Source organism: Clinocottus analis, unplaced genomic scaffold (genome assembly GCF_023055335.1).
Source record: "Clinocottus analis isolate CAN_PGR_092001 unplaced genomic scaffold, fCliAna1.0.p SCAF_18, whole genome shotgun sequence".
Lineage (NCBI taxonomy): Eukaryota > Metazoa > Chordata > Actinopteri > Perciformes > Cottidae > Clinocottus > Clinocottus analis.
The window spans coordinates 4,814,827-4,835,959 of record NW_027175909.1 but is presented as its reverse complement, the minus strand read 5'-3'; the positions used below and the strand labels follow the sequence as shown (position 1 = coordinate 4,835,959).

General features: G+C 44.7%; 2 protein-coding genes across 5 annotated transcripts; one reads left to right on the top strand and one right to left on the bottom strand.

Moving 5' to 3' along the window:
* Positions 1-177: 177 nt before the first annotated feature.
* idi1 (isopentenyl-diphosphate delta isomerase 1) lies at positions 178-3,949 on the bottom strand. 2 transcript variants are annotated; one of them, XM_068581480.1, is made up of 7 exons: positions 3,797-3,941; positions 3,035-3,189; positions 1,932-2,101; positions 1,754-1,846; positions 1,416-1,546; positions 1,219-1,323; positions 178-933 (listed from the first exon to the last, which is right to left on the bottom strand). In XM_068581480.1, exons 2-7 carry the CDS (start codon positions 3,184-3,186, stop codon positions 721-723), a joined length of 864 nt encoding a protein of 287 aa, XP_068437581.1. In that variant the 5' UTR covers positions 3,187-3,189; positions 3,797-3,941; the 3' UTR covers positions 178-720. The 2 variants fall into 2 exon arrangements, with proteins under 2 accessions (XP_068437581.1, XP_068437582.1); XM_068581481.1 differs by lacking the exon at positions 3,035-3,189 and having other exon boundaries at positions 3,797-3,949.
* LOC137788591 (WD repeat-containing protein 37-like) lies at positions 3,672-21,133 on the top strand. Of its 3 annotated transcripts, none has more exons than XM_068581477.1 (14): positions 3,672-3,732; positions 5,026-5,317; positions 7,527-7,623; positions 7,766-7,861; positions 8,568-8,632; positions 11,794-11,932; positions 12,374-12,445; positions 12,648-12,692; positions 12,866-12,942; positions 13,124-13,358; positions 13,898-14,039; positions 18,170-18,304; positions 18,602-18,716; positions 18,828-21,133. In XM_068581477.1, the coding sequence occupies exons 2-14, from the start codon at positions 5,165-5,167 to the stop codon at positions 18,957-18,959; spliced, it is 1,503 nt and encodes a 500-aa protein (XP_068437578.1). In that variant the 5' UTR covers positions 3,672-3,732; positions 5,026-5,164; the 3' UTR covers positions 18,960-21,133. The 3 variants fall into 3 exon arrangements, with proteins under 3 accessions (XP_068437578.1, XP_068437580.1, XP_068437579.1); XM_068581479.1 differs by having other exon boundaries at positions 3,717-3,732; positions 5,029-5,317; XM_068581478.1 differs by lacking the exon at positions 3,672-3,732 and adding an exon at positions 4,042-4,308.

The window sequence follows — 21,133 nt, the reverse complement described above, 5'->3', positions numbered from 1 at the left end:
TTGGTAGGTGCAATGTAAGCTTTTGCTGCCACCTACTGCCACACAGAGTCCAAAACATCTTGTTTGTGCCATCTATTTGGCCAAAACCATGATTGAATGAAGTTATAGTTTGATCTTCTAATATTGTGACACAAGTGATAAATGTGTTTATTTTATACACACAGAAATACAGTCATCCACTGCCAATGACCACAACCAGACACTTTATTGTGGAAAAGAGTGCAAAGACATGGCGTGTTCACTGACGCAATTGTCTTTATCAACACACAGAGGTGACATTAGTTGTGACATCACAGCTTGAAGACACTATTCATCTCAACCTAATGACCTGTACTCAGGCACTTTTTATATAAAAAATAGGCTATTCTCTTCCATTTCAGTGTCAATGACGAGGTTGCTTTTTACTTCCCACTGAAGTATACACGTGAAATGTTTTTAATCAGTAAATCCAGTGTGCAGTTTACCAGAAGTGAATGATCTATTTGTCAGCTAGACTAAGAGTCGCCCTACCAGCCCTACTTGCATACACTTGCAGCTCGGAGCTACAAATCCACACTGCCACGTTTAGTAAGACTTAAACAGTCTCCGCCGCCTCCTCTGGGAAAAGTGTGATTCTTGTATTTCAGAGTGTTAGTTGTGGCTATGCTTGCGTGTCCGGCAGGTTCTACGACAAACACGGGTTTAAAATGAGTGACGGTAGAGCCCGGTCCTGGCTTTTGGCTACATGCGGTGGATATTTTTGTGATCCATGAAATTCTTAAGGTTCTGCAGGTCGTCCCACCACTTGAAGAGGAAGGTCTCTGCGATGAGGCTGAACCAGGGTGTGATCTCCAGCTCTTTGCGCTTGGCCTTCTCGAGCATCTCCTTCATCTCCTCCTTGCTCACGTAGCAGTGGCTCTTAATCTCATTGGGGTCCGGGCTCAACTCCACGTTCTTCAGGAGGGAGAGAAAAAAAAAGACGATGTTATTGCCCATCATGTAGACACACAATCAAACATCCAAACTAAGATGGTACATGACAAAGACAAAAGCAAGATGATGTAATCTAAAAAGGAAATACAGTAGCAACTTCAGGAACTTGTTAAAGATCTTCTGACAAAAATTGCCAGATTTAATTTTCTTTTATCCTCCAGCGAGGCACAAACGGAGGCCAGATACACGTTATCTATCCTAATATGTAACTCAACTCTAAAGCCCAACAGACGCTACAGCACCAACCTTCTGCATGAAGAGGATGTAGTCAATCTCGTGTTCTCCCCACACGCCGTCTGACTGGGCCTTGTAGTGGATCCTTGTCAGGTACGTCATTTCATCTGGTGTCACCTGAGAAAAAGAGAATCGCCACAATCCTTAACAATACTCTTCCATTGAATGCAGAAGCTGGGACTTCCACACCTACACACATATACACATACCTGTTCCATGGGGATACCAAGTTCAGCTTTAAGTCTCCTCTGAGCAGCTCTCCTCACTCCGATTGCTTCCTTCTCCTCCCGCTCACTTTCGGTCTGCAAAGGATGACTGCAGCATGTGTTTGTGAAACAGCCTGCGCACGCACGCACACACACGCACACGCACACACACGCGCACGCACACACACGCGCACGCACACACACGCACGCACACGCACACAGACACACACAGACAAGGTGGATGGTGAAACACAGTGCCAACACCCACATGTAATGTGTCCCGGTGGACCATTTTGGGATAATGGTTAAACTGGGTAGTTTCAGGTATTTTTGGCAGAGACCTGGAAATGTGATTTTGGCGTCAGATCTCTGTTGTAAGAGCAGCTTGTCTTCACTGTTGAAAATGAACACGCTGAAGGCTCTGTGTAATAAACCTGGGAGAGCAAACAAAAGATTTACTGCAACGACGATGCTGAAATCAAAAGATATGCACTAGAAGCAAGATGAGCATTGAGGTACCTTTGTCAATGTTTGAGTTCAGGTGGCAGTTTTTCTTCGTGTCCGCACCAATGTTCTGGTCGTTCTCGTCGATGACGATGCACATCTCCGACAGCAGCTGGACCTGCTTCTGGTCGAGGTTATCCGTTACCTCGGGCATTGTGACCGCAGACCGTAGGTTCCTCGCCTCGCTGCAGGGACAACAGTTGTAGACTCTTAGTGCATATTCACATCCAAACAGGTGTCAACACTTTTAAATTTGACCCAGAATATTCTAGTGCTATAAGCTCTTTCTATAGCGTTTTAAGTTTTGGAAAATGAATGAAAAGCAAACTCTCCCTACTGAGGAAATTTACAAAATGCAGGTTTAAAGTACGAGAAGAAAAACTAGTACAAAGAATTCATGCTAAAAGATGGACTTTTATACTCCAGTATGAATACTCAAATATCTTATTGTGGTGGTGGTCTGTTTTTAAATATGGTCTAGACTTTTAAATTATTGAATAATCTGAATATTATCAACACGTTACATTAAACAAAATAAAAGCAATTTGCTGGTTTTGTCACAAAACCCAAAGAAAAAAAGTACAATAATATGGAAAAAAGAGAATAGTTTCCATTTGAGAAGCTGGTATGCTTTCTTAATGAATCAAATCAACAATTAGTAATAACAATAACTATCCAATTTCTAACTGCTAATCAGTGCTTTGACTCGGGTTACATACAGTGTTGATGGTAGTATTGCTAAAGTAATTCAGCTGGTGTCATAGCCTTTAGCTTATGACTTGGCCACACAGTTTACAAGGTAAGCATGCTGGGGTAATAGCTGGTGGACGCTGAATTTAAACTCCATATACTCAGACTTCTAGTTGCTATTGTGGAAGCGTGTAATGCAACAAATACGAAAAGCCGCATTAAGTGCAGGACTTTATTTTAAAGTAACGTTAGTGTTTGGCATGACCTACGCGGACGACATTCATCTGGTAGAGACAGGAGTCGTTGCAGCTCGGCTGTCGGCAGCACAGACACACGCCATTCCCTGCGCTTACCTCTGGCTTTGCGTGCTTCAGACTCAAAACACGAGACGTCGACCGCTTTCGGACGCCTTAAGCTCGCGGTCTTACCTTGAAATAGCTCTGTAGCCGGAAGTGACAGGCTCGTAGGTAGACCGGTGCCGTAGTGCAGCAGTTCTGCACGCGCGAGGTACGTTTGATTTCAGCCTCGCGGCTCCCTCGCAAGACACCGTCCGCAGCACCGCCCACACGCCCCGCACCATCGCCTGACCAAAACACAACACCAATCACAAGGTCTGAAGGGGGGGACGGTGGTAAAACCTGGACAGGAGTCAGCGAGTCGGGATCGGAAGATACCGCTACACGAATGGCCGTACAGGTTTAGTTTGTCAAGGTTATATACAGCCTGTATGCTGTAACACAAGATTAGACCGGACACATATGCTTTACTGTACATTGTACGACTGTGAGTAAGAATGGTCTTCATTACTGATCGATCACTTGAATTGTTTAGTAACTGATCTGTAAAACACAGGTTCCCAGAAAGCGCGTTCCTGTTCCTCCGTTATTTGACCCAATTCATTAATATAATCGTAGCCGAATTGTTGAAGCATTATATATTTTTCCAATAAAGTGAGTTGTTCAACTGTTTTAATTGAGTGATTGTTAACACGAGCGCATGCAGTGGACCAGGGCATCGTCCCGTTCCGGTGGATCCGTTTCGTGTTCCCTTGTTAACACTGATAGTCAACACGCCATCAGACCACCGCACGGCCCGCACCACCCAGGCCTCTGACAGCTGAACACAAGTAAGCATTCATCTGCTACATATACAACCTACGGAGAGAGCGGTAAAAAGGCTACATTACTTACAAAACAATTCTCCTGTTTCAAGTGGAAGAATCTCGTCTTTTTTTAACGTGTTTTGCGTTTGTTTACGACGATGTTTTAGAGCTGACGCCAGTGGTCGCACCACCGAGCTTCACTCGCTGGTTCTGAGGTCACGGGTTTCCATTGGTTGCCTGAGCAACAACGCGGCAGCCCATTGGCTCACAGAGTGAACTATTAACCACGTAATGCGGAAGTCGGTGCGCCTATAAATTACGTGATGTGTCAAAATTTGGTTAAGAAAAAAACTAAAACTGTAAAGTGTCGATACCGGTCGCTGTCAAAGGTCATACGTTGTCTATTGACTCATTGGCAGGTTAAATACTACACTTGTGTTAGGGAAGCTAACACTATATTATTATCTGTCTGACGTACACGTTAGCATGTTGAGCGGTGCCGCAATGCACGCGATCGTGACAGCGAGCATGCGCGTCCGTGTAGTTAGGGTTCATTTCGTTTGTTGACTTCCGTGTTGGATGATGAATACAGTGACAGAGGTGAGTGTGAGTGACAGTGGTGAGTCAATAAGCCATACAAGTCGGAATATACATTTTTGCTAGCATAACCCCGTTAATGTCCTTTGGGTATTTGGTATAACGTTGAATGAAAGCAAGTCTTTTTTTTCTTGTAAATGCATAACGCTAAGCTAGCTGAGCTACGCCAGCTAGCTCGTGCTCTTAGGACCGTGCCGCTGGACTTCATTAATATTGTGAATATAATGCTGGCAAATGCACATTTATTATAGAAGACTGTAGGTCTTTTTTCTTGGGATCCAATTGCTTCTTTACACACAAAAAATACCATTGCCTTTTTCCTTCAACATTAGGCAAAATCAGTAGGATGAAGTAGGACATTTTCATTGAAAAATGTAGCTTTTAAATCAAATGTCTTATCAAGTTCTACAAAGTAATATTCTATGTTTTAGTAGGATGAAGTAGGACATTTTCATTGAAAAATGTAGCTTTTAAATCAAATGTCTTATCAAGTTCTACAAAGTAATATTCTATGTTTTTGTTGATAAGAGAAACATTTAGATGAATGTTTTTGTAATGTTGTTTCAGAGCAGCGTGTAACGGGTCAGCATTGCACCAACAAGCACTATAATTCAGAACATATCTATTTGTAGTAGTTTGGATCCATGCTGGAGGATACCCTTTCCCTTTGAGCGGTTCCTGCAATGATGTGTGAACTTGCACTTCTCTTCCTTTTTACAGCAGAAAAGGTGGCGATAACAGACTGACCTGATCCCCCCCCTACCCCCCTCACCAGCCAGCTGGCGAGCCTGGCCTTTGTTTACCTGCTTCTCAGGTACAGCAGTGAGCAGGGGGCAGGGCCACCCACGCACTAGAAAGGATGCCTGTGGAGGGTGGCAGCAGCAGTGGCTCCACTTCGGCAGCCCGTCACCCCAAACAGAAGCGCAAGGCTCACAGTTTGTCTATCCGGCGCACCAACAGCACGGAGGACAGACCGCCAGGCTTCCAAAGAGGAGACATGCTGGAGGGACAGGTGAGGGATATGCACAGACATCCATACTTTTTTCCCCCCTCACACATGCACAGCTGACCTTTGTACACACACAGTTTGATTACATGATTTGTACACATGGCTTTTAAACGTTCTTGTAGACCTGCTCAAAAATACATACCAGGTAGACATTCTTTATTAATTTGGTTTTTGATTGTCATTTTGTTGGTGATTGAGGATGTGTTTTGTTAGTCATGAGAGTACAGTACCAGCCGGCTAAGCAGCATTGCTTTTTTATTTTGTACCTGGTGTTACAACATTCCATCTAATGTATTTGTGAGATGTAGTTTCTACCCCCCAGGGGAAAATGGGCTTTTTAGGCAGCCAGAGGGTTTTACTTTGACGTAAACATGCTTTAGTTAAAGTGTTAACGTCGTCTTGATTTTTGAATTCTCTTAACTTTTCTGAACTGCCTGCTGTGGATGTGCATGCTGGTTACTGATTATTTTTTGTTAAAACAAAGGGATCTACTGTGACTTCTTAAGCCCACTGCATCAAGTTAGTGATTAACCCTGCCCCAACCAACAGAGTATTTAAATTACAGCTACAATTGATTTATTTTCCTCAGAAAGGGAGGACTGTGAGCCTTCACAGGAGCACTCATCTCCTGATCCAAAGTAGTTGTGCCAAACTGTCAAGCTACTTCATGACTGAGATAATATAATTTGTTTGTTTGATCAAGAAGAACATCCTGGTTGTTACCTTTTTGGGAGGAGGCTGTTGAATGACCTTGTTTTGAGTCATCGCTGAGATAAGATTTGCAAATTGATTGTGAGTGACTGCTAAGTGTTTTTAGATTGTATTATCATGCATTTTGCAGAGGGAGATCAAACTGGTTAAATGAAGGACACATTATTGTCTTTGCCTTTTTCATGATCAAAGTATTCCATCTGAAATAATGCAATGCTTTTTTGGGAGTTATTGCCCAGCCATAGTTTTGACCGTAGAAGTCCTTTTACTTTCTCTGATTGACAATGTCCTTGAATTATCGGCCACTAAAACTAGAGCTCAGCTTGCATTGTCCTGTTGTCTCATCAAGTTTTAATATGGGCCGCTTGTCCAGGCCTGATTAGTCTTTTCACCAGGCCTTTTTGTCTAATGCCAAGACATGCTGGCTTTGTATATGTATCTAGTCTACCCCCCACATCACAAGTCCAACACACACACACACACACACACACCGCTTTGTAAATCCATATGTAACACAGAGAATGCATTTTACTCCAACTTTTAATGCTGTCATTATTATCCAGGGTATGGTGCAGATTTTAGGGCCTCAACTAATCAGCTTTGAATTCACAAGTACTGCTTGTTGTTTGCCAAATTACCTTTTTTTTCTTTTCTTTTTTTAACTAAGTGTTGCTACGGGGCGCAGGCAGAATGGTCAGGCGGTTAAAGCCACTGTGACAAACTGTTGGTTTTGAACACGTGCCAGAAGAAAGAGTGACACTCGAGTGTTTGGTTTCCTCGTCTTTCAGATGGCTAGAGAAAGCAGCAGCTCTCAAGGCACGCTGTCAAATGCAGCCTTTTGAATCCTTTGTTTTTTCATGGCAGCTTTTTACGTCCCTTTGCATGCTAGTCTGGTATAGACTGGTGGTCACCTGATAACTGGGTACTTCTAGGAGTTCACCATGGAGGTAAGTCCGTTGGAGTGAGTTTGCGTGCTTGGACCCTGGCTGTTGTGTTGTTAGTACATAGCTGTTGTAGTTATGTAGCCCAAAATGTAACTGAGCTTTTACACAAACATAATTGGCAGGTTGAAAATCAGGTAAACATGCGACTGTGTTTGTCATGAGTTTTATGTGGGTTGCTTTCGATTTATTGGTGAAGTGGCGTGTATTTAGTCAGACATTAAGACTTCTTAGACTTATTTGGGATAATATATGACATACTTGTTTGTCATTGTAACATTTCTGGTTTGGCTTGAACATATTCATCTGTAAACATATTCTTTAGAATGGTCAGCACAACATATTCTGTATATATTACACTATATATACTATAATATAGATATATATTACTGTATTTATTACACTATATGTGAACGGGAACACCACAATGGAGACGGGTCTGGAGGGAATTAACGTGGTGACTCCTGCTCCCGACACCAATGTGATTCCTAATTTGTTGGCCTTCGTCAGTTTCCCATCGAGTTTATTGGAGCACTGTCTTTTCTTTGTTGTCTGTCCAGGACTCCAAGCTGCCCCCTTCCTTACGGAACAACCTGCTGGACCTTTTTGGCCAGATTGAGCGCGAGTTTGAAAATCTCTACATTGAAAACATTGAACGTGAGTACTGGCGGGAAAGAGTCCAGCAAAGGCATTCATATTTCTTGGACACATGTACCTTGCTGTAGTGATCCTCAGGTGTTGATTGATTAACCAGACAGTGTTTTCCTACTGATGCTCTGTTACTGTGCTGACGTTATAGTACGCCGGGAAATTGACTCTCTGAACGATCGTCTGACTGGAGATGGACAGACTATTGAGGGAGGGGACCCCACCAAGGGGGCTTTGAAAACAAAAGGTACTGCATTTCCTTCACAATCTGTTGCATGTCCATATGCTTAACAACTCTGTCTTCGGCTATTTAAACAAAAAAAGGATTGCTGAATTTGATTGAGTGGCTTTAAAGTGAAAGTAGATATCTTGTTCATTGAAGAAAAGCCTCAATATAGTTTGACTAATAATCTTCTGGCTGACTGATCCTAAAAATACAAGAAAGATATACAGTTGTCAAGATATTTTAAGCACCAACAACCAGCTTAACTTTAATTGCGGTGTCTTTTAAAAGCACACATTGTGCACACAAAATATGACCTCAGATTTTTTTATCATGTCGAAATTAGTAGGTACAAACGGACTAATGTTAACAGTGCTGCAGTAAAGAGGAGCCTTCAGGGAGGAGTCTTGGATTAAACTACCGTTTCAGTCTGGCAGATTTGATTATGCGACTGACATTACGCTAAACCTGAAACGCAGTCTGACCAGGTGGGACACGTTTCCATGGTAACTTAGGTCAGACACATTAAACCTCCTTTTTATTGAACAAAATTTCCTGAAAATATGCCTGGTTTGCAGATGTGAGTCTGCTTAAACAGGTCATCTGTGTGTTTTATGAAACCGCCCTCTGGTATTAAACGCTTTGACGCTTCATGAGGCCGGCGCCGGCCAACGGGTTCGCCACTCAGCGGAGAGTTTCAGCCGTTGTTCTTTGTCTCCCCATCACACAGCCAGCCACAGCACCAGTCAGCTGTCACAGAAGCTGAAGACGACGTACAAAGCCTCGACCAGCAAGGTACCTGGCTCCAGCTATTCCATCTCCTTCTATGGAGCCCGTAAGATTTGTCATCTAAGTGATTGTCGGAGCGGTGGGGGGAATGGGAGTAGACTCCCAAAAGATGCTCTATTGCTGAGAGGGGAGCAGGAAGTCTTTTTCCTCTCATTATATGTTATTAAATTATTTAGTTTTAAAGTGCTCATGCGTTTATTTCTAGATTTTGGAACTGAGGTTAAGGAAACGTGATTTGAAGCTGATTTATCACAATATGACGTCTCCCTTGACTTGCAGCGCTTGTACACTTCCCGTGGTAAAATAGGTGGACCTCGCAACTTCAGTGTGGCCTCATGGGAGTTGTGGGGCGGAGATTCATGGGTAACTTCCTGAATGCTCTTGTTTTGTCGCTAGGCATTGCGAAGGGACAGCTTCTGTCTGTTTTGAACTACAGTCCGACCTTGACTCCTCATCTCTTCTCTGCCCGTCAGAATTCATTCGGATGAACGGCTGCATAAAATAAGGCTGCATGTTTCGAAGCCGTTTCTCACAAGAACACACTATATATATTTGGTCATGTCGGTATCTTAGTCATTCCACAAAGTCTTCTACCAATAGACCACCTAACTCCTTTTACATCAGCAAAACAATATGTCACAGTCAGCGTACTCCTCTGACAGATGGTCTTGGACTTTAACTGATGATTTTTCATGTATTTTATTCTTTACAAAAACTAACTTCATTACAAAAAAACAACGTAAGAACTTGTTCCTCTTCAGGGGAGGGCTAAACGGTTTCTTTATACTTGCTGAATTGACCGTTAAAAACTTCTCCGACTTCCGGTTTAATCATATTTTTCGCTTTCAAAATAAAAGCACCGTACAACAAAACAGGAAACCAAATACATTTTGCTTACGACAGACAAAAACATGCAACAAAAAACATCAAAATTGATTGGCAAACAGTTTCTAACTCTAGCACACATTGCAGTCAGTTATCATAATGCCAATGCAAATAACGGATGTGAAATTACAAAAGTAAAAATAAATAAATAAATGTTTCCCCATGAGACTTTGGAAAAGCCAAGTTCAAACGGATCGGCTTCAAACGGAGCAACGTTCAGGTAAAAGTTGAATTCAAACAGCTCTTAAAGTGAAAGTTCAGCACTTTGGGAAATACACCTATTTGGCCTTATTGCCACAAGTTACATGAGCGGCTTGATAAGTGGGAAGCAAATGCCGGCAGCCGCTTATCGTAGCTCAACACATCAAATGTAAACCGGGAGAAACCTGTGGAAGGTAAAATAAAATGCATCGCTTCCCAGCACCTCTAAAGCTCAGTAATTAACTTGTTATATCTCGCTTTCTCAATCCTTCCATAAACTGGCGTGTGCGTTGCGACCTCTTGACCCCAACCAGCCGCTTGGATCAGATGCTGGTTGCCTGGCAACTGTTCCCAGGCAAGGAATAGTCCATCTGACAGCCAGAAGAGCGATTTTCATCTTCTCGTCTAACTCTCGACAAACTTCCCAAAATGTTGAACTATTCATTCTAACGCGGCGCTTTGTGCACACGGAAGAGAAAATGTTCTGCTCCGAGTACATCTTGTGTTTTTCAAACGTCTTCAAAATATCATCTCGTGATGTCATTCCCCTCAGACATAAGCACACTGTCGCTGTCTGTCGCTTCATGTTAAGCCCCTAATTTTTTTATTTTGGGCGCTTTTCCCCTCTGTGCCCTGAAACTAAATAAATGTAAGCATAGAGCCCTGCAACCGTGTAAGTGTCATGTTATAAATGTTGAACTTAGTGTAATATGTCACTTAAAAACACGTCTTTGACTGTGACTCCACATTCATTCATTTCACACTTTACCTACAAACCTCTTGAAGCAAAAAAAAAAAACGAACGTAATGCAGCCAAAGTCTGAGCCGGATGAAGGGCGGGACTCGATCCTCATCTGATTTGAAAAGAGGATACACAGGATCAAGGGAGGACGTAGACTAACAGGACCAGCTGCTATATAATACACAGCTAACCAATCAGCTGGCTGAGAAACAATGACGTATCAGACTGAGCGTACATGAAACTAATGATCTGCACTAACTCCTCTCTTTGGTGAACTTACTGGGTGGACCTTGACTGGAAGGGGAGATGTTTTGTATTATTGTTTGTTGTCTATCAATGACGGTGGGGGGAAACAAACTCGATTGTATTGACACCACATTAACACGGCCTCACACAAAGGACCCAGATGCTTCGCTGCTGCATCTAATGACTACCAGTGATGTCATCTGTCTGCTTGCAGCTGCCTGCGCCGTGCAGACGGCGACTACTCTGTGCCAACTGAAACTACAATTGACCCTTTCATTTGTTTGTGTAACCTGACCACTCGGTGTGTGTGTTTTTAGAGGTGCTCCCTTTGTACAGTAACACAAGCACAGTGTTGATCTATCTTCCTTACTCTTACACTTGATCTTAAATATTAATATTCAAACGACACAGTTTGGTGGAATTTGAAAACATAAACCTTTCGGCACTTCCAGAAACATCCTACGATATGAAAACAGTGCTTGCAGGCTGAATAATAATAGTAATAATGCTGAAGTGCATTATGTGTTCTAAATAAACAGAGCCAAATAACTGCACACTTAATATGCAGCTATAATTGCCATTCACCATCCTGTGGTAAACCATTGCTCTGTTTGTTTTAAATCCAGAGTGGACTCATCATTATGCAGAACAATGTTTCTTCTATCGCTGACATAATTACCACGGAAAGCAAAATCCCCTCCGTTTCTATTCTATTGTAAACTTTGTCATGATGACATTTCTTCCCCGAGAGCTGTCAGGCTGTCGACAGGTTTTTAATCCGCTCCTCTGAAAGTCAGCCTGCTCTGAAGCCGGTTAGCCGAGCAGCTCAAAGTGACCGGCTCACGGACACCACAAAGCCCAAAGAAAGATGCCCCGCCCAGCGCCCACTAATCTGTTGGTCAGAGATTAAAAATAAGATGTCTGATGCCTGCCAAAAATAATCATCCTTTTGAATTATAAACCCAATTGTCACATTTGTTTCTGCAACTGAGCTCTTGTGTGCCTTCTAGTGAGGCGTGAGGACTTGGATGCTCATCCCTCTGTCCATCTCCTATTTCTCCATCATGTCCTTGTCTCCTCCCTCCCTGTTCAGATTGTGTCCAGTTTTAAAGCCACCGCAGGCTCCCGAGCTTTGTGTCAGCTGCTTAAGGAGTACGTGGGCCACCGGGACGGGATCTGGGACCTCGGCGTCACCCGAAATCCGCCAGTAGTCCTGGGCACCGCCTCCGCAGGTATACAACACTACGTCTTCTGCTGCGTTCGCACTAAACGCGGCGCGCATTCTCGCGTTTGGTTTACCGCGTCACTTTACTCGCTCGACGATAAAAGGGGGTTCAGACCAAACCCCCCCAAAAAACAAATTAAAATCGCCCGGCGGAAAAAAACTATCATGCATTGTCATGCATGTAATCTGGTTGCGAGTCAAATTTGCGCTGCGTTTGGTGTGAACCCCCCTTTATTGTGCTCTGCACAGCCTACGTGCCACAGAGGCGTGTGTGTGTGTGTGTATATATGTGTATATATGTGTATATATCTCAAGTTTGTCGTGAAGTGGCCTTGAGCTGAATCTAATTAGGGAGCCCACCATGTAAATACTTTACTATATTAAATCATTATATGACTACTATCAAGAGTCAATGGTTTCATGTTTCATCACCGCTCTTTCTCCACAGATCACTCCGCTTTACTTTGGAGTATAGAGACTGGGAAATGTCTGCTGAGGTATGCCGGCCATGCAGGATCAGGTAATGATGAGTTCAAATCGTACATACCTGTCTGTTGTCTCCCATGCAGACATTTCAAAGTGCACAGTGAGATTACCTCAAACATATGCTGAAGGTAACAGTTAAATACAACTTTGTGTCCACATTTTGAGCACTTTGCTTGTTCCATATTTGGAGTAAGTGATGCAACACATGTACACTCACATTGTTCTCTCGCCCACAGTCAACTCCATCAAGTTCCATCCCACAGAGCAGATGGCCCTCACAGGTATGCATTTAAACGCCTGTGTGTGTTTTGTTGTTGTTGTTGAACAAGCTTGATTCCTTCATTCTCTTCATGACAGTTTGACGGTCTTCTCTCTGCCGCGGTTGTCTCCAGCAGTTCGGTTTCTGTAGATCTGAGTGTGCTGTGTGTTTGCTGATGTGTACTTACACCCGCAGCCTCTGGGGACCAGACGGCTCACATCTGGCGCTACATGGTGCAGCTTCCTGTCCCCCAGCCGCCGCCAGATGTCACTGTGAGTACCTTTTTGTGTTGCTCTCTTCTCCGTGGAAGCTCAGAGTTTTAAGATGTGTATATTCTGAATTAATATTAAGTTCATTCACAAATTGCAAGTGTATCACCAAAACTCACTAAACACCTGTGTGCATTGACTGATTCTGTGTGTCCTTTTCTTTCTTTTGCGTGCGCACCCATAGGCTCCATGTGACGACGACCAGGACTCGTCAGACAGGGAAGAAGGCGAGGTGGACGGCGAGGGCCCTTGCGAGGTCCCCACCGTCCGGGTCGCTACGGCAACCCTGAAGAGCCACCAGGGTGTCGTGATCGCAGCCGATTGGTTGGTGGGAGGCCGACAAGTGGTGACCGCTTCCTGGGACCGCGCTGCCAACCTGTACGAGGTGGAGACGTCCGAGCTGGTTCACGCCCTCACTGGTATGTAAACAAATGATGTCATAGTACATGCATGTAGCACAGTATGCGTCTTTTATCTTCAGCGTGTGGAATTTATAATCCAGTATTTTATGGTACAGATGCATTTGGAGAATTTTTTTTAGGTTTTTCGCTTTTTAAATATTTGAGTATTTACGTTAATTTCACAGCAGACTTATTAATTTGTGTGTTTTTAATATATTTTTTATGTCACATTTTCATGTCATTCAATTTGATGTAATTTCTGGCAATACCAAATTACAGGTAACTCTGAAATGAACAGCAACACAAAGTTTAGACCATTGTCTTAAACATTTCAAGGTTAACATGGTTGAAACATATTTTTTTGAAGGGATGCACACTGTGTTGTCGCTAACTGATTGTGATCATAGGTCTGATTGATCAGATTGTGTCTCGTCTGCGACTTCAGACATCATTATTTCCAACACTTTAACAAGGAAAACGCTACACATGAAGTGGACCTCTGACTCTCGTGCTCTTGCTACTTCCTGATACTTACTCGTCTGCGTCTGCGTCTGCAGGACACGACCAGGAGCTGACCCACTGCTGCACCCATCCCACCCAGCGGCTGGTGGTCACTTCCTCCAGAGACACCACCTTCCGGCTGTGGGACTTCAGAGACCCGTCCATACACTCCGTCAACGTCTTTCAGGGACACACTGAGTGAGTTGCTCTCATTTAACAAACATTCAATCGAAAGAAACTGAAACTGTTCAACGGTCTGAGTTGCTGCAGTCTCTGTTTTGCCCACAGGGTGGTGCTGTCACATCTATCTGGTCCAGAACGTTCAGCTTTTTCTCCTTTTTTCCTTTTTCAGTGCCACATTAATTTACAAACCCAATTGCTCTAAGCCAAATCCTCCACTTGCCTCTCATTCATTACAGAGCACTTCTCCTCACTTCGACAGTTCGCTTTTTTCTTCCTCCCCACTCTTTCTCTGCATCTCTCTCTCTCTCTCCCTCTCTCTCTTCCTACCTCCCCCCCCCACCTCTCTCTCTTTCTCTCTCCCTCCTGTTCGTTTATCGGTCCGTTTTCTGCATTAATCCGCCACTCTGTATAATTTGGCACTTCGCTCGCTGTTAACACTCAATTGCAGACGCTCATTTCAAAATGATGACTGTCAGGCTTGTCTGTGGCTTTCAACGGCGACGCACTTTAAAAAGTGTGTGTGTGTGTTTCTATGTGCATGTCTACATGTGTGTGCCGGCTGGCTGGCACCCTCTGGCAGCCTTTTGATTGCAAGTGGGGGGATTACATAGAGCTCATTATGTACGACCCCAACATGTTTAAATCCTGCAGATCCCACTCTAATTCTCTCCCATAGACAATTGGTATAATGAGATTAAGCACCAGTGTTTCACAGTTAACAACAGCCCCCCTCCTCTCCGTTCCCTACCTCCATTCTTCTCTTCTCTGTGAATGGGCCTGTAAAGTAAAAACTTCCTGACTTGCCCTTTTGTGATGCATTTATAGCAGCAGACTTCAACAGACTCGTGTGTGTGTCTGTGTCTGAGTGTGTGTCTGTGTCTGAGTGTGTGTTATGTTGTTGTCTCGTCAGTTTTTAGTTACCAGCAGAAATCTGAATATTGCCCCCGAAAAACTCTATTGATTGACTAATTGGGTGATTTATTCATCATATGTCAATGAAATGAATCCTTGATTCTGTAGCGGGTGAGTGAGATGAAAAGGGTTTGGGGTCCCATCGTGAAAGAAACAGTCACACACGGATGCTTACAGTTTACTCAGCCCCGTTACTTTTTATTCTGGCCAGATGCTACAACAATAGCATGTTGCCGTCTCCTCGCCGTTTCTCTTTGTAATTTTCCTAAATCTCCAACTTGGTTTAAGTGGCACAGTCTCTGCGAGCAGAGGCCGGTGTGACCGGTGGAGCGCTGGAGGGGAGACGGCCTCTTGCTTCCACAGTCTTTCCCGCGTCCTGTCAGTGAGCCACAGCAGCTAAAAGTGCAGCACACACCCTCTAACGTCCAGCCCACCGCCCCGCCGTAATTGCAGAGTAATGACAGCTGCCCACGAGCGAACAAAACCAGAAGTGACAGCGGTCTCGCTCTGCAAACGTAACGCCATGTCACGTTTGTCTCTGGCCTGACGTCGGCAGCTTTTGCAGCCATTCGATTGCAGTTGATAGAAAAGCACGTGTGAGTGTGCAGATCTGACGCCTTGTCTCTGGAGGAATACACCAGCACTTAACATGTTCTCAGCGGCTGTCAGCAGAATAACAGGGTGCTCTAAAACCTCTTAGTCATCTCTTACTGAGTTGTTTCATTCACATTCTACCTTCTTGTCGTTGGGTCCGCGCGCTCGTCCTCTTTCAAATGAGCACATTGTAATATTCCTTTAGATTTTCAGTCATTAAGATAACTCTCTGGGAAGGAGGATAAGATCAAAGCCGAGCAGATTTATGCCTGATGGGTAAAGAAATGGCAGGCAGCCAGGAAGCGTGGCAGGAAGAACAGTCCTCCAGCGGTAATCGCCTGCAATCTCTTTTTGTTGTGCGTCTTTGTTGATTGTTTACCAGTGTGCCTGAGATGTTCGTCAAAGTCGGTAATTTCTCTCAATTTGTTAGTACACTTTCTGAAACCCGTAGGATTCTCGAGCACTGCAATTATCACATCATCCTGGGCAGCACTGCATTTGTCCCACAAAAGGATTTTCATGAGAGAGAAATGATCTGTCGACAGTTCCTTGCTTATTGTCTCTGACGTACATTAACCCAAAATGTAAAGTCAGAGCCAGCTGAACTACTGTTAAAGCTTCCGGCAATAAATCACCAGTTCGATCAAGTTGTGCATTTAAAGGCTTCTCATTCCCACAGTGCGTCGCTTAAAGTCACCGTCAGGTCAAAGACACTGACAGCAGCTTCCTCAGCAGAGTCTGCAGAGTCAGATTGGCACCTTTAAGATGACAACCTTTGTTCTGTAAGGGTGTCATGGACATTTTAAATGGCTCAATAAGGAGAAAAGCAACTAATATATTGAGGCAAATGTCTCAATATTATTGTAAAAATAGAAATCTCCGACGTTTGGAAAAGAGAACGAGGCAACGGAGAACCACAAGTGGAAGTTCCTTCCTGTTTGGCCTCATCTCTGTTCTTAAAATCATAAAATCCCTATATTTATTTATTTATTTATTAATTAATTAGTGGCTAGAAAAAAATACAGTTCTGACCTGTGTGTGCCGCAACCTTTGATAGGGCTAAGGGCCTTTTGAGTTTCATGCTTAGGGATTCATTCAACTGTAGAAATTCTCTGTCTCTCTCTCTGTCTCTGTCTCTGTCTCTCTCTCTCTCTTTCTCTCTCTTTCTCTCTCTCTTTCTCTCTCTCTCTCCTCTTTACCGACTCCCCAGGTCTCGGATCAGAGGGAGCCTTGACCTTGGCTGTCAGACACACTGCAGAGATGCCATTAAGCAACACTGAATACTTCCCTCCCTCCTCTCCACCCATTCTAAAAAACCCTTTAACCTTAATCAAGCTTTTAATCAATTACCCTGTCTGATTACACTCCCCACGCACCTCCCGCCTCGCACACCTCCTGTCCTCCCTTCTCCCTCCGTCTCTCACTCCACCGCTTGTATTCCCAGGTGGGCTGTACCCGGCAATGTCAGAAGGTGCCTGTAACGATACAGCGGTTTCCTTGAGCCCCGACCCTCTAATAGGACAAAGTTTAGTCCCCTAATTAGCCCGTAATGCCATGTCAATTTAAATTAAGAGCCGAGCCAGTTTTAGAAAGGAAAAGTGTGCGTGCGTGCGTGCGCACTGCTCAACGCTAATTTTAATCAGGAATCAGAGGTTTTTTTTGAACAGGCACAAAGGGAGGGGAAAACCGTCCCAGGAGCGACTGACATACAGTAATTGATTGGAAATATTAAAGTCTATTAAATGAGTGGCTAGGTGACCGTATGTGCCATCATGTGGAGCGGCGCATCGCGGCTGGCTGGGTAAAGCGCGCTGGAGGAGGAGGATGCTGCAGACCAAGACCCTTCCTGCCTCCGGCGCGCCCAGTATCGTTTATTTGGCATCGTTATTCATTTCAGCCGATCGGTTCTCCCCCTGTACCCCGGCCTGCATTAGACTTAAAGAGTACTACACTTATTTTCCTTTATCGTACAGTTTTAGTTTTTTTTGACGCTCTTACGCAGCATCGGAGATGGACGTGATCGGGGTTGAGCTCCTGTAACAGCGATGTCGGCATACCGAGCGCTGGACTTCAGCGACTGGAGGTTAGCAAAGCAGTCGGAGCAGCAGCTGAAATCAGTAAGCGGAGAACCACGGTTCACGGGTTGCTCCCACGGAAATTGCGGTTTGGCGTTGATTGCCTGTTGCTTGAAGGAGTGGATGAGATGGTGCCATTAAATGATGCATTTAATTATAATTGCGAGTAATTGGCTATTGTAATATTGAATTATCGTAATATAAAAATCTTCTCCCGGTTTCAAAGGTTTTGCAAAGTGGAAACCGTCTTTCACGGCATCCTTCAAGTCGTTATTTAACCGTTTCCCCCCGACGGCCACACCTTCTGGTGACAGGAGTGTGATGCCGGCAACGTTCTTTCATTTCTTTCCTCACCTGTGAAAGCGGAAGGTGATATCTTTGTGATGTCTCCATCGGGACCGGTCTCAGTGTAAACTTTCTGACGCGGCGCCGGAACATTCGTAGGTCGTCGTGTCGCTGTGCGACGTGTGGGTCTGTCCCGTGTGAGCTCCTGTGGAGCCACAACTCCTCTTGTTGTGTTGTTTGTGTAACGCCCAACGTCTGTCTGCGCCCATCCGTCTGCAGCACGGTGACGTCGGCGGTGTTCACGGTGGGGGACAACGTGGTTTCGGGGAGCGACGACCGCACCGTCAAGGTGTGGGATTTGAAGAACATGAGGTCGCCGATCGCAACCATCCGCACGGACTCGGCTGTGAACAGGTAGGTGAAAAAAAAAAAAAAAAAAGGAGATTCGTAGCATTTTTGTTTGGGGATTATAACATCTGCACCAAAAAAAAATAAATCTGTTTTTAAAAGTCTTAACAAGTCAGTCGGGGGGGAACAGAGAGGCAGCTGGTGTCGCTGTTCACACGTGGAGGTGTGCAGACGAGAAAGGGAATTTGCGCTCCTTTTATTTTTGACACGCGGTGCTGAAAAACACACCATAGTTCAAAAGTACTGACAATTTTATCGAGAAGTATTGAGAAACACGTGACCTACGTTGCTGTGACCCTTCAGGATCAGCGTCTCCGCCAACCAGAGGATCATCGCGCTGCCGCACGACAATCGACAAGTCCGACTGTTCGACATGAGCGGCGTGAGGCTGGCCCGGCTCCCACGCAGCAACAGGATGGTGAGGACGGGAACAAAGCGGCCCGGAAGATGTGCGCTCGGTCAATCGGCATCAGTAAAACTTATGTGTGTGTTTGTGTGCGTGTGTGTGTGTGTGTGTGTGTGTGTGCAGGGTCACAGGCGAATGGTGTGCTGCACGGCGTGGAACGAAGAGAACCAGTCGTGCAACCTGTTCACCTGCGGCTTCGACCGGCAGGCCATCGGCTGGAACATCAACATCCCCGCCCTGCTGCAGGAGAAGTGACGCCTCTGAACACGCCCGCCCACACACTCGCGCACACACACACGCACGCACGCACACGCAAAACAGAAACACGCGGTGAAGCAGGAGACCCCGCACACACACACACACACTGTAATCTTTGGTCTCGCACGTGCTTGCATGTTTAAAGTGCTTACGCAGCGAGGCTCTTTGGCTGTCGTGTGTATCACAGGTTTCCAGCTGTGGGAGGAAACAGAATGACCTTTAGAGGATGCGGCTGTCGACGTCCGATATTCCACTGACGGATAACTCTGGTTTAATGCGTTCGTAACGACCGACCCGGTTCCAGCATTTTAAAGTCCAAGTGTGTGTGAGGCCAAAGCGCTGATCTCCCTTATTTGACCCCCTCACTTATTTAGCATGCGTTGTGAACTGTGACTATGCTGACTCTTCCGTTTCCAGCCTTTTTTTTTCTGTTTTTTTAAAAGTGTAAAAGTATACGTTTGACTCCACAGTCACGGGGCTGCTGTTCACATCACTGTCGTTTAGTTCGCTCTCGCATGGAGATAATCTCGGTTTTGCAAATGTTCCTTAGCTAGACGTAAGAGTGCCAGGAGGGTTGGTGGGATATGATATCAAGAAGGTATGTAAATATTATGTTGTGGCCTGATTAAGTCGCTACTTCATGGATTAAGTGTCTTACAGTGATCTACCTTTTTGAAGGTGGCGTTTGGCAGAGATAGTGTGCATCTGTGAAATGTTTTTATCCTTTTAGTCAGACTTGAAATATTCTTATCGTGGAACAAAACGTATATAATATAATCCGACCTGCCAGGAACAGCTGCTCAGCATGCAGGCTGCCGGGTCCTTCAGCCGTATTTAAATGTTTCAGGAACTGCTGTCCCCTTTTTGCCTTTTTATCTTCGACGCTTTCAATCTCACAGCCAGCCTCCATACCTCTCACGTTTTTGTTTTCCGTCTTTCGGATGGTTGTGTAACCCCGCCTCGTTCCGTGTTTACAGTAGGACTTCATGTGTAAAGTGTCGCTCTATCGTGTCTTCAGTGTCGAGAGCGCAGCAATAACGAGTGACTTCTGTTCACCTCTCTTTGTCGGTCTGTTCAGCATTATTATGATGTGGTATTCCCCACGTGTCGCAGGTTTGGGAGTCACTACTTTTAGCCATAATGAGCGCTCGCAGTGCTCCAGTGAAACTCAGACCCGCCCTCTTCAGCCTGTTGCCAACTCAGAGCATCGCTCATCGCTGCATCGCGTCATCCTCGAGCTTTGGTCCACCGGTCATGTCTGTGCTTCAGTAACAGTCAATATGAATTTGTCGTGCACCTGTAGAACCCATGGCCTCGTGTGACCTCAGTAAGGAGAACCGCTCTGACTCTTTGTTGTTGGTGGCTCTTTTTAAGTCTGTGAAATAAACTCTTCATCCAAATTCAGAAGCAATAACCCTCTGTGTGTTCTGTCAGTGAATAGGACTTGAAATACAAACTTGAATCTCAGTTTAAGTAGTGGAACTGGATTTGGGCTTGACCATGAATCCTTTTTATTTGTTACACTCGTGCAATATCCCCTCAACATGAAGTCGCGCTGTAGTTTTTGATATTCAGACGTTGAACTTATGTCAGTGCTGTAAACCCCACGGCGAGATGTGCTTTGTGTGACTGGTGTCGATGTAGCTCGGTGTACATAGTTATGCATAACTTGCCCCAAAGTCGGCTTCAGACTTCCCATTGTACTGCTGTTTCTACCGCCAATAGAGCCAGGGTGGATTTTGGGGTCACATGAAGGTCACAATGTAATAAACGAGTGTTGAAATGCCTTATTGCATTAAACGATGCATCGGCCTTATCCACCTGAGCATCAATGCACTTTTCCAAATGCTAAACAACTAGTTGTGCTCCACTGCACAGTGCAGACACAACCTTCTGCTTTCATTTCGGGAGCTCAATCTCGCGGCCACTGACATCTATGTCATTTAAATCTGCAGGTAGAAAGGCAAGTCCCATTTTCGCCCCGACGCATGAATCCCGACTCGAAGGAAAAATCATTTTGGATTGAAACATTAAATTATCGCGTGCCAGATTGGCCGGGTGGGTAAAAAGTGGATCATTGTAGCGAATCCTATTCCTCAGAGTTCATTATGGGATCTACTCTGCATACTTTATTGTGATAGCGATGTGCTCTCTTGACACTTTCCAATAAA